Source organism: Balearica regulorum, chromosome 1 (genome assembly GCF_011004875.1).
Source record: "Balearica regulorum gibbericeps isolate bBalReg1 chromosome 1, bBalReg1.pri, whole genome shotgun sequence".
Taxonomy (NCBI): domain Eukaryota; kingdom Metazoa; phylum Chordata; class Aves; order Gruiformes; family Gruidae; genus Balearica; species Balearica regulorum.
The window spans coordinates 42,596,123-42,609,374 of NC_046184.1; the positions used below are offsets into that span (position 1 = coordinate 42,596,123).

A 13,252-nucleotide genomic window follows, 5' to 3' on the forward strand; every position below is an offset into this window, starting at 1 on the left:
ATGCCACCACAGTCACTGTTCCCTTCCTTACTCAGAGCACAGCAACGGGCAGCCAGAGTGCTACAGATCCTGGAACACCTTCACAGTTCTGTCTTGATCTGTGAGGAAACCCAACTGGCCAGCCTCACACCCCACACCATCCTACTTGTAACCTCTCTCTCTAGAGAAGAGAGAACACAGACAGAAGGCTTTTTTCTCCACGTGATAAAATGTATGTTAAAAAAAAAAAAAATCATAATTCAGGTGCTGATCCAGAAACAGCCTCACCCAGTGTAAGGATATGTTTTCCAGGGAGCCTCTATTAAGATGAAGGGACCTCAATACCATAAAGCAATCTTACTTCTTCTGACAAGAACAGTTCGATATTCATACCTGCAGGGAAATTTGTACGGAAACATGACATAAGCTATATATGGGCCCAAGCTGACGATGATACTTGGTCAAGGAAACAACATCAGAACAATTATATTGTTAATACTGTTTTCTCCCTTCCTACTACCAGTTATGAACAACAAACTTCTCTATGGATTTCTGACAAAGACAATAGCAAAGCCAAGAGAACTGTGCCTCTATATGATGCTTTGTGTTATTGCTCTCTGTAGTTTTGTTCACCCCAGAGGTACTGAAAATTGCACCACAAAAAGTCATTGAAGTCAGCCTCTGGAGCAGAGGCTGCCAGGGGATGAGACACTAGAGGCAGGGTCTAATAAAAAGAACATGTTTCAAGTTTTTAATATCTATCAGCAATGGTTTGGGGCTTAATACTTTAGCTTGCTTACTGTTTACTATCCTGTAATTCAATGAGTAACTTTTAAATAAGATAACCTGATCTCACATTTCACAATGCAGAAATTCAGGTATGGAGGACACAGTCCTTTTCTGTAATTTCCTCTGTTTTAAATCTCTTGGATTTGCATATTGTTTTCTACCTAACCTCATGAGAGCAATCCTCAGAGTTAGGGGACAGCAAGCAAGTGCAGTTTGAATCAACCTTCAAACCTGAAGACTGAGCTCCCAATGTTAAGACACTTGTAGTCGTTTTTTACTTTTTAATTTTAAACAGAAGTTCCACTACTACAGCCTCTAAAAAACAGTTCTCGGCATCAGAGATTGTCTTCAGAGCAACACTGGCTCTTAACAGACTTTCTCCCAGTGTGACCTTCCTTGTCTTAACATCACAGGCCCCATGGGCTCTGAAAGCTGATCCAAACAGCTACATTTCATGGTGTGACCTTAGAAGACAAGGAAAATTGTCCATTAGTACGTTCCTACTGTGAGAACTCGGGAAGCCCTTCCAAAACTTGCAGGCAGAAATCTACGTGAAAGCTCATGATGAGCATTCAGACCAATGCAAGAGTCTGACAACCACACACAACTGGAACAACCACATCTCTCTACACGTAAGATGCTAGCGAAACAAAACCAAATGATGCTTCTTTAGAGACCAAGCTGGAACACGGTGTCATTACCAAAAGAAAAAAATCCTCCAAAACATTGTCTTTGACAAAAAATGAGGAGTATATGCATTGTAAGATTAGTGTCAAAGAATCTTTAGGATAAAATCTGTGGTAGGATATATTTAAAACAAAACTGTTTAGTTAAGAGATTTCAATTTTGAAGCATTACACAGGTCTCATTCTTTAAAGTCGCACACGTGATTTTTCCAATCAATCTTGAGGGAAGGGAAAAACCAAAACCAAACATGTACCATCTCCTACATCTCAAATAGTGGTTTTGTACCTCTCAACAAATACCATCTGCAATCAGGATATCTGAGAAAAAATCCATCAGAAAAAACATGTTACTTTTAATGCCAGATCTATTTTATCCAAAAAGAAAGAAAAAATTGCTATCCATTGGAGGCTTTTTTCCAACAGACAGAAGAACGGGTAAAAAGCAATGCATGAAAAGATCACAAAGAGCAAGCCAAGCAACAATACTACTGACTTCCAAATAAAAAGCAAGGAACAGACTGATTTGATGACTAGTGTGCATGTGCAGTTCTGAAGAATAATTGAGCTGAAAAACTATATGCTTCTGGAAGAACTATGAGCTATACTTTGTGAGAGATATCAATACTGGTGTTATATAATAAACACAGGAAAAAAAAAGGAAAAATCTTTTTAAAGAATTGAACTCAGGAGACAATAGTCTTTTTAACTGACTGATTTTCAAAAGCTTGCTGACAACCAGTTTTAAGAATACAACCCCACATTAACTAAATCAGATTCCTCCATGGATTTTGAAACTGAAATAATCAGAAAAGCAAGAAAAGTCCTTTTATGTCTTTTCTCATGGCCATGTTTTCTTTTGCAAACACCATATAAAATAAACAACAACCAAAGAACGTCCTCACTATAACTACACATGAGTATCTTTCAGAGAGGTAGTAACTACTCCTTGTTTAAAGCAAACTGAAAGAGTACACCTTCCAGCATATTAATATTCTTTAAATTCTTCAGATATATGAAAGATTCCAAAAGATAAAATATTGATTTTTTTTTTTAATGAAAAACTGGTCTGCATTTGTTCTATATTTTAAGAAGTCATTCATTGCCCACTTACAGACAGCTATCAGCTTTAATGTAGAATCCAACACAGGAAGGAAGTAAATAGGAAACGAATCCCTTTTTGTTTCAGTAATTACCAGACCACATGCATTTATTTTAAAGGTAGGGAGGCTCTGTCTAGTTGCCAACTCCTCACTTTCAAGCTTTGAAATCTTTATTTCCTGACCAGTTTGAATAAAACTCACTGTTCTTGGTAGAAGCCTAATCATTTCCTGAAGCAGCGTGAAAGGAAATGTTATAGGGTAAAACACAAGGTTTAATAGAATGTGGTGTCCCAAGCAACTGCCCCCAGCTGCCTGCGGCTGAACATGCTGCTCCAGTGATTCTGCAAGCCAGCACTGGCCAGCGATGCAGAGAGCTCCTTAATCGTCAGCTCTGTACCCCAACTCTTGTCCATGGCTTCCGAGCCAGGGCTTATAAATTCAGTGAGCCATTCTGCAGAAGGCATACAATAAAAAGTGAAACCTATTTTATTTCCCCCACCCCCAGCATTCTGGCCTCATGGCACTATGCAACAAAGTGCATATGTGCGCATGCACAGGACAAATCACACATACAGAGTAATTCTGGTAAGAATGTACAATTTCTACAATGTCCCCTTTCAGGAAAAGGTGACCTTGTAATACACTTTCAAGCATCGAAGTTTCCCGAACTAAACTGCTGAAAGTCAGGTACCTCTATCAGAAGTACACATTATGGACAATGAAACTCTAAAAATTGATTTCTGTACTGATTTTCAGGAGACAACAAATCTAGGCAAAAGGAGATTCAAGCACTTTCTGGTGTTCAATGTTTTAAAAATCTTGCACTACAGAGTTTAGCAAGGCTATGCTTTTAGCCCTAACTCATTCTATCTTGTCATTTTATGTCAAACTACTGATGACAAGCATGCGGATTCTTCAGTAATTATAGCTAAATTAAAACTTTCTGCTGTACTTTACTATTTTAAAGCAAGTCCATTGTGTGCAGGGGGAGCGAAAACTACAAGGCAGGACTGCATTTATAAACCACATCACAGAACTTCAGTCATAAAAGCCCAAACAGCCAAAACAAATATTCCAGTGAGTATCAAATACACACATGCCTTATAGAGAGAGATTTGCTGCAGTGTAAGCTTACTCACTTGCCTATCTACAAATCTTGCCACTACAAAGAGCTGTTATCTAAACGCATACGAGCAATATTCTTTCCGATTTCTACCAACATCTCAGTACATTGCTTTCGTTCAAGTGGAAAAATCTGAGGTGGAAATTATATTGTCTTCTGTACACTTTAAGAAATGCAAGACCAAAACAAACCTGGTAAAGTAGGAGACAGTTCGTTATATCCTCCAAATGAAGCATTCCGGACAAGCTTTCGGCCATCAGATCTTGGAGAAAACACAGATGAAATCCCAGCACATGAAGAAAACCTACGTCGCACTGGACCCTCTTCCTTCATGAGTTAAGATGTTTGTGTAAGGATTATGTTCTCTGTGAAAGCTGGTTAGCATTAGCTGGTTGGAACAAGAGTGTTGCAGTAACAGCCTTCTACCTCACATTCTGATGAGTAAGATACAAAAGGAAAGGAAAAAAAAAAAGAAACGAAGGGCACACGTGAAAAATGCAGTGAAGAGACAGAGGCTGCCAAATCAGCAGCAAGCCGAGCAACACTGTACTCCTCTTGTCAAACCCATTAGGACGCTGAAAGCAGAATGGCTTTGCTTCAGCTCCTCTTTTCCACAAACACGCTGCATCTCATTTTTTTACATCTCAGTTTTGGTCCTACTCATCTCTGCTTTCTAAGCACACAAAAACGGTGATTATTTAGGTTTTAAGGATTCATTAAAACAATTCTTTTTCCTGTTAGCCTTTCAAGTCCCAAATTTATACTGAACAAAGCACAGCTCACGAGCTATGTGGCTTCCCTATTTCATATTGTGCTACACTACAAGAATCTAAAAAGGGAGTCGATGTTTTGTGTTACACAGCCATATTGAACTTCCCTGTTCAGACACTTACCTAGCTAGTTTTCATCAACTGATTGCCACGGCTTCTACATCTTCATTTCTTATTTTTATTTAAAAGGTGAGGTGATAGCTTTTTCTTCTCTAAGCCTTTGCCATATTTATAATATACAAACCAGCTGGAAGAGTTGCAAAAAATAAGCTCCACCAAAAGGTTTTTTTATTATTAATGCCCCAAATATTTTATGCAATGAATAAAACACTTAAATGAACCAACTTAAATTTTAAACAAAAAAATCCCAGTAAACTGTGCTTCAAGGCCAGAAATCAGCTGATCCAAACTGCTCTTGCTGATAGCTACCAGAATAAAGTCAAATAAGCTCTCCCTAACCTTCATCATCCACTGCTCGTTAGATTGGCCGCTTCTTTGCCCTGACGACTCACATGCCTGGCCACCCTCCTCCATATGAGGAACTTCCTTCCTGTCTGGTGCTTCTCTGCTGATCCCATTTTCCCCATCACACCTTATTTCTGACAAAATACATTTTGAAACCTACTCTGCTGGAAAGCAGAAAAATAAGACATTAAGAATTGGCTTGAAAATAAGTTCTCCCTTACTCCATATCAGAGATCTCTTCTTACAAAGTGAAACACTTGCCACAAATTAAATCAATAGTACTATGAATTTGATTAATCCTCAAATAATGCTGTTTACTCCAGCTGCTTATGCAAAGAAGCGTGCTTAATAATTGTGGCTCAGTAATTTCAGTTCATGTTGGCTCAAGGATAATAGAGTAGAAGTATTTTATAACCCTTATGAAAGGTTTTAACTGTGCAGAGTGTATGTACATTAGTACCTATAGATATACACTAAGACACATACAGAAAACACTGAAAATATTTTATTATGAAACACTGTATCTTCCAGAATCTATGAATCACTAGAATTTCTTCATGCCTCTTAAAAGACTCATGTACCAATACACACCAAGGAAAAAAGGCATAACTGAAAAAAACCCAAGTATGAGCCATCAATAGAAACCATTATATGTGATACATAACTTTCACTTCTTTTGTAGAAGAAGTGAAAAACTCTATTCACAGGGAGGGGGAGAAATTGGATGAGCATGTCATGTGTCCAGGCCTGTCTCCATTTATCTGTTACCGTCTCATACTTCTCTCAGCTGAAGCTGTCCTTGTCCGGACGTCCCAGAAGGAACAGAAAGAGCATCTGAAAAACTTAAGGAGTAGAATGGTGGGGCAAGAGGGAGAATACCACTTTTTTTTTTTTTTTTTTTATTTGAATAAACACAGCTCCACATCACTTCTCCAAATCTATCTTCTTCACTACAAAACAGAGCCTTGGTCCAAATCTCTTCAGAATATGCATTTTATTTTTTCCTACTTAAAATCACCAGAAAGCTGCAGCAGAAAAACTCCCCTTACACACAGAAGGAACCGTATCCTCTCATTACAGACCTATCTTGCCCAGTTAATGGGTGTGTTATCTCATGTTTCAGAGTCAGGGCTATGACCTTGCCTGGGGATGCTCTCCTGACACTGGTATCAGGACGTTTCCGTGTTCTGCACCGTAACAGCAGGGTGGCACACACTAAGGGGAGGCTCCACCACCAGCCACCCACACTGTTTTTTCTGCAGCTGCCTGCAGCCGCCGTGCCAGCCACTTCTGGAGCCACTGCTGAGCATAACTCTGCCTGTCTACCAGGTTCTGCCACAATACTCTTCTCTGCCACCTTACGTTCACCTTACTAAAAAGTGGCCAGACATCCAGGGGTTTGAGGAAGCAATGTAATCCTGAGGGTTTTTCCCTTATTTGTCTCCATGCCCTCTCAGGTCCCTTGACACTGTTCGTGTAGCCAAACTGTAAACGAGAACAGATTAAAAACTCTTTCACCTTCCTATGCCCTTTTTTCCATTCAGAAGTGAAACTGAAAACTTTGGGTAGATAAAATTAAGAATTTCAATGAGGATAACGTTACATTTCCCCACTCCCAACCAAGGAAGCTGTTATCCAGGTATTCTAAGTACCTTCTGCTTTAACTCAACAGCAATATAGGAGAGGCAGACTCTGTGCCTTTTGCCAAAATATAACTGTCTTGGCACTGCAAAGGAGGGCAAAAAGAAAAAAAATAATCTAAGCTTCCTCCTTCATTCCCCCCCCAAGTCATCTTCATATTTCACTTAAACCTGCAATGATAAAACAGTTAATTATATGGTTTGGATGTAAAAATTCATTAGTTCTCCACCTTTTCAACAGCTTGTGATTTATTATCCCTGCTAATACTTGTATACACATGCTCATTTGCTTCAGCTACTTCAAAGCAGAATATGTTGCTGGAGACAGCTGACACACAACCAGAAGGCTGTTAGATCAAAAGGAATCTGTAACATTTAATGAAAATGAGCATTCTTCTCCATGTTGTGATTCTAGGCTAACGTTTATTGTAACTCTTGAGCATCAGCCTGCGATATTAAAGGGATTTCTGCTCCCCACACATTCAGTGCTCAAAGCTCTTAGAAACCATATTAATTCCTTGCAATAAATTTGATTCCTGAAAGGACACAGAGGTACTTTTAAGTAGTTGGAAGTGCTTTTATTTGCATGTTCTGTAGATGACAATGGAGAGGTGTACTTCATTAGCCACCATGTATTAGACAAAAAAAAAAAGTTTTAAAAAACATCCTTTTTCCTCTTCTCCCCTCCCCAAAAATAGATTCAGACAGAATAAGTCAATCTACTGATAAAACTGGAATGAGTATCATTCATTAGGTGACCTTAGCCTAACGCCACAGGAAGCCTTCTATCCTTTTGATATCAGTTCCCAGTGCTTTAATAATTGATAAACTTAGAAAATGCACTAAGATACACAGCTTGGAAGTTTACACAGTTTCAAAATACTCACAAACAGAACTACAGCCAAGTCCAACTCCAGAAGTCAGACACAGCTGAAAAGCCTACATAAACAGGAAAGGATCTGCACTCTAGTCTAAATGCATTAGGTGTGTGCCACAGTTTATCTGTGCATGAAAAAATAAGATTCCTCATAACAAAAGTGAAGTACTTCGTGAAAGCAGGCACTAGACTAAATATGCCACTGAAAGGGATGAGGTCTCCTGGTTTCTCCATCTTATGTAATACCTAAATCAGTAGGAAGAAGAAAAAAAAAAAAAAAGACTGAAATATTTAGTTCATCTATCTCAGGGTAGGGGAGGAAGAATGTATTCTCAGCCAACTGTTGAGCATCTCTTCAGAGGAGGAAAACTTATCTGTTGTATATATTTTCTAAAGGAAAGAATGCATTCCTCCTGTCAGCTACTCAATTAGGGCTTCTTCAAGTAGTAAATGCTGACTGAAAACCAAGTAATAATCCTGTGCTTAAAACATTCTTCCAGGATATTGCCTGGGGCAAAACTTAAATCTCAGTATACAAAACAAAGGTGCAATTTCAACAGCACATAAACACTTTTAACAAAGCTTGGGTTTAGTTTTAAAACATTTCTCCAATTGAAAAATATTTACAGCTAAAAAAACATAGACTTATCAAAACAGACCCCTCTGAATTGTACAGGTATGAATTCCAAGCATGGAAATTGAATTCAAGTCAAATATATTCTGAACTATCCAACTGAGGAATTTTAAATACAATAATCCTTTTAATACAGATTTTAGTAATGAACACAGTATACAAACTAATACTGATGCAATAATACAACTAAGAGTATATCTAGTGATGCAAAATAAAAAAAATCTTTTTCCCCTTAGAGGTATACAGGGAAAACCCAAAACCTTCTTAAAACCAAACTCTGTAAAAGCTAAAGGGAGAAGAAGGAAGAAGGAAAACTGAAGGTATAGCAGAGAAGACAGAAAATTTTTAAACTTGCCCTTCAAGTCTGACAATAATTTGCCCTGACATCTCGACAACGCTACATTTTCCAGCAGAATTCTTCCCCTAGTCCAACAAAAGAAAAGGTCAGAAATAATTCTCTACATGCAGTATTATACACACACTCTTTGCAGTACGCAGAAAACAGAAAAAAGAAACTACTAGACTGCCATACCTACAAACGAGTTTTATCCAACATGTGATTTTTTGCACATGGACTTTAAGTGTTTTTCTCTTATTTAACAATAAAAGGGTATTAAAGATATACTTGCCTTCAGACACCAATATGTGATTCAGAAGACATCTGAACCATGAAGCTACAAGTTATGTCAGCAGTTTACAGTGGCAAGTTTCTTTCACCAAATATTCTTCTGTTCTCTGGTATTTCCAAGTCGAGTGCACTTTAGCTGACGAGTAATTCCAGAGGCATGCCTGAGAGTGGTTATGAATGAATACCAATGTTGCCGGTGCCCTGTTGGCAACTGCATTCAGCTGCACCTCCTCGCTTGCTAACGCTCCCGCTCAGCTCCTCCCTCCCAAAGTAAATAGGCTTGCTCACTGCTCAGGTTTCATGTTTTCATCTCAGCCCTTATGAAATTCTCAAGGTCACAGTTCAGGTTCAAGTACACCAGCTCTGCAGAGATTGTCGCGGAGAAAGAGAACTTGCTCGAGAAGTTTCACAGTAATCAGCCCTGCTGTGCCTTTCAAACCCAGTACCATGCTTTCATAAAGCTATAACCCACACAGAAAGGAGTACATGCAATTTACCCAAGCCACAAATACTGGGTGGAGTAGCATTTTAGAGATGGCAAGTTTTAATAAGCACACAATGACTTGCAGAGAGGAATGTGCCAGAGTATGCATTACAGTAAGAAAGCAGAAAGTCAAGATAATAGATTCAGGAGACTAACCACACACAGCAGAACTTAAAACATTTCACAAGAAATTCAGTCTGGTAACATAAGCTATAACTAGACTATTTAGTGGTCAAACTCCTTCCTTGATGACACTGGCTAGAACTTCACTTGCATCCTGTTTCAGACAACCATCACTAAAGTTATTCCAAATAAGTCGCACAATTTTGCAGAACTGGGGCTTCACCTCTATGAGGTACATACCCTCCATTGTAAAACCAAAAAGCGACCACCTGTGTCACTGGGGTCAGGTCCCTGCAGCAGCACAACAGACATTAATCCAGAACTACCAAAAGAACAATCTGCCCACATGGCTCCTATGCACAAAATACTTCCTCAGCATCAAAAGACAAAGTAAGACAAATGAAAACACCTCCCAAGAACACAGCAAGAGAGACCAACTCTCCAAGGTTTTAGACAGAATTCCCACGTGGCAGGAGAAAGCAAAAGTGTTAACATTTTTCTAAGACATTAGATGCACTTACTCTACAGAGAAGGTGCCTGACTTCAGAAGTAATATTTACTGTTAATATGGAAATGTTAAAAAATAAACTTGTTGGAGAGCCTCAACAAGCCCTCTAGCACTGAGACAGTGAGACAGACTTATGGAATGCTTAGTAATAAATTGCTCTTACTGTGTCAAGATAATAAATTATTTAGCCATTCTTCAGCTTCTCTATTCAAAGGACAGAAATAGTGGGGGGAAACAGGAGAATGCATGAAGTTACTTTCATGACTAAGTCTGTCTAGATGTAAAGTCAAAGGAAATATGAGAAGAAAACCAGAAATCATTATCAAAGATTAGATATAATCCAACTACCCAGCAAAGAGCTTGATTTGGAACCAGATAGATTGCCAAGATTTTACCATCTGCAGGCCAAATACCATTAGCAAAAAGAAATATTAACACTCTGAAAGTGCCAGCTGAAGGAAAAGCAGGAGTTGGCATTTAAGCAGTGATCAGTATTCTACCTGTATACAGCTTTCCCCATGCCCATGCAGCTACTTTAACCACAAGCACGCAGGATTTCTCTCTGCAGCTCCAACGCAGTGCCTCTCCGCTGTGGCTTGTCTCGTGCACCCATAGATTACTGCATTGCCCACATGAACGAAGAAGCTCTCATGATGCCCTGGCAGAAACCTGGCAAAGGGACCGAAGCCAAGTGCCCATCTCAGAAATAGTTGCTAATACTTTGAAATACTTTGAACTTCAAGTTCACTGACATGGGACTGTATCTTTACTTCCACTGGACCACAGTAATCTGTCTGCCCCTGACAGCTGGTAAGAGGAGACATATGCTGCGTCTTCAGAGCTTCTTGCACACTGAACACCAACAAGCCAGAACAGGGATGATGACAGTCAGGAACTCCAAACATTTCTTACCACCTAGTCAAACAAAACATGCTGCTGCTGTCAACTCAGCTGAACACCTGAAACAAATAGTTTTTAAATGCTTCAAGTTGTACCGGTCTACAACAAACCACCTTTAACTTGTTAGCTGCCTCAGGTAGATAGTAATTGTCAAGTCTTGTACTTTTTTGGTCATTATGGCTCCAAAGTCATCTCATCCCTTCAGCAGGTAATAAATGTTCTCAAGCAGTAGGTCCTAAAGAACATCTATTTTTCTCTCTCCACCTTCTCTCACATACAAAAATAGTTACATTTGCATTTTCTCCCAAAATGCAGCATCCTATGAATTAAAACCCTACCATGTCCTTTAGCTGTTTACTCCGGAGCAAAAAGCCTTTAGTACAAGCTCAGCACAGCCAAAACTGCCCTTACTCTCTCCCAAAATCAGTTTCACCACCTCCTTTCTGTTCATTGTGACCATCATCATCATTACTGGCAGACCTATAATTCTGGTTCCACTGTCAATCCACCTCCCTGCACTTAAAACACTTCTGTTTCTCAGTCACATAACACAGAATACATTTTCATCATATTGCAAACTGAATTAACAACTACTATTACTCTGCTGGAAAGGAGGGGTGAATCCTGTTTCTTAGCTCAGCTCAAGCTCCTTCTGGGCACACACTTCCACTGCTTACCCTTATTTGATGAGCTGACTTTAAAAAAAAATTAAAAGAAAAAAGGAAAAAAAGAAAGAAATAAAAAGAGACAGCAAAAAGTTGTTAATTTACCTCAAAGACATATATTATTGTAAAACACCTCCTCAATCTTCATCATTCTAACATGTTTTTCCCAGATACTACTCACACTTTCATCCTATCTGCATCTCATCAATGCTTTGAATAGAGATAGGAAAATTACTGAGAGCTGATGCAGTCGAGTTCATGAGCCAGGAAGTTTGTCTGCACAGGTCATCATTACCCACATGAAATATAGAAACTAGAGCTCCAAAATCTTAATGCATCTTCTTCTGAGTTGCCAGCCTTAAAGTATCAAATATTATCTTGTCAACACAAGCACCACTGGTATTTGTTCCTGTTTAAGTTTGGATGATGCTCTCGTTAGTACTACCTGCAAATTAGAGTCCTCATTCAAATCCATAAAACCTGAAAATGGCAAAATCTTTCTATAATCAATGTTGTGAATTTTATGTTGTTCTTCATGTGTTTTTTCACCTCCTCACACTCTTAAAAAATAAGCCCAGAGATTTTCTCCCATGCAAATAAACACATATGTAAATTACTAGCAAGTTAAAAAACTAGAAAAGCATTTCATCATATATACTTTGTAACATACACTCAAAAAGGCACACAAAGAACAGCACAAACTTTCATTAAACAAAATCATAATCAGACAATACGAATACTGCTTTAAAAAAAGTAAATTTCAAATGTCCTATTACAGAATTTTTAACATTACCATCTTAATTAGATTTCTCTCTTTACCACAAGTACAGCTTATTATTTATGCTGTTTTCGTAAAAAGTTTGATATATGTTTTAACAGCATATTTGTAAATTAGAAAATATTGAAATCTCCTTCTGAGGAGACTTCTGATTTTTTTTGTAAATTTTAAGTGATCACTATTTCTATATTAATCCATTTTATCAAATAAATAAAGTGGTATCCTGATGTAGGTCTGTGTTAACAAGATTTACAAGAATCCAATTTACCAGGGATAATTTGTGTAACAACATAAACAGCTTAGATCAGCAAGCAGAGTTCTGCTCTACAGCTTTTGAAAATGCAGTCTTGGACTCTGTATTTTCCATGTTCATTTTTTAACTGTAAAACAGTTTTGTCAATGATTTCTTTTTGTCACATGTAGGTAGGTTAAAAAAAAAGCAAACTCCCCAAAATTAGCTTGATAACATTTTAGTAGTTCGCACATTGATGGTTAATAGTATTTTCAACTATCAAATGCAAACACAGAAAATGAGTTAAATTAACATTGTTCAATCTATGTGTCAACTGCTAGAATTAAAAGATGTTTTAGTATCTATATACACTTAGATATATAACATCTATATACACTACACTTAGAAAAATATGGTCTTGGTGAGTTGGCAAGGCCATGCTACCTCACAAGAGCCTAAAACCACACCATCCCACAAACATAAGCAAAGCTTTACAGCAAAAAAAACCCCTCCCCAAAATCCATTAAAGTTTCCATCAAAAGGTTACGGAATTATTTAGGTCCAAGTCTGACAATTCTAAATAAAATATTTAGCAAAAAACACAGTATGACCATTTAGTATGTTCAAGGCATGGAGAAGTAGGAAGGTTTCATTGCCTAGCAGATAAGGCAGGAGAAAACCAATTATGATCTGAATATAAAACATATCGGAAGGCAGCATTCACATACAATATATATAGATTGACAAATCAGAGACAGGACTAATTTGGCAGATGTTATGAAAGGACAATTAAAGACTTCAAAAGTTGGAATTAAAGACGGGGGGGGGGAAGAAAGAACTCCTGCAGAAAATTTGATCTTGCAAATTCTTG

At 38.2% G+C, this 13,252-nt stretch overlaps 1 protein-coding gene across 11 annotated transcripts in view; it reads right to left on the reverse strand.

Moving 5' to 3' along the window:
* The window catches only part of OSBPL8 (oxysterol binding protein like 8), a 95,257-nt gene that overhangs the window by 37,473 nt on the left and 44,532 nt on the right, over positions 1 to 13,252 (reverse strand). For 2 of the 11 annotated variants that reach the window (XM_075747165.1, XM_075747160.1), the window contains one exon: positions 3,869 to 4,111. The exons of 7 other annotated variants lie outside the window; for them this stretch is intronic. In XM_075747165.1, coding sequence (XP_075603280.1) covers positions 3,869 to 4,010 — 142 coding nt within the window. In that variant the 5' untranslated portion in view covers positions 4,011 to 4,111. Of the gene's footprint in view, positions 1 to 3,868; positions 4,112 to 8,692; positions 8,902 to 13,252 lie in introns of those variants that run through there. 2 more of the 11 variants (XM_075747173.1, XM_075747195.1) reach the window with 2 other exon arrangements.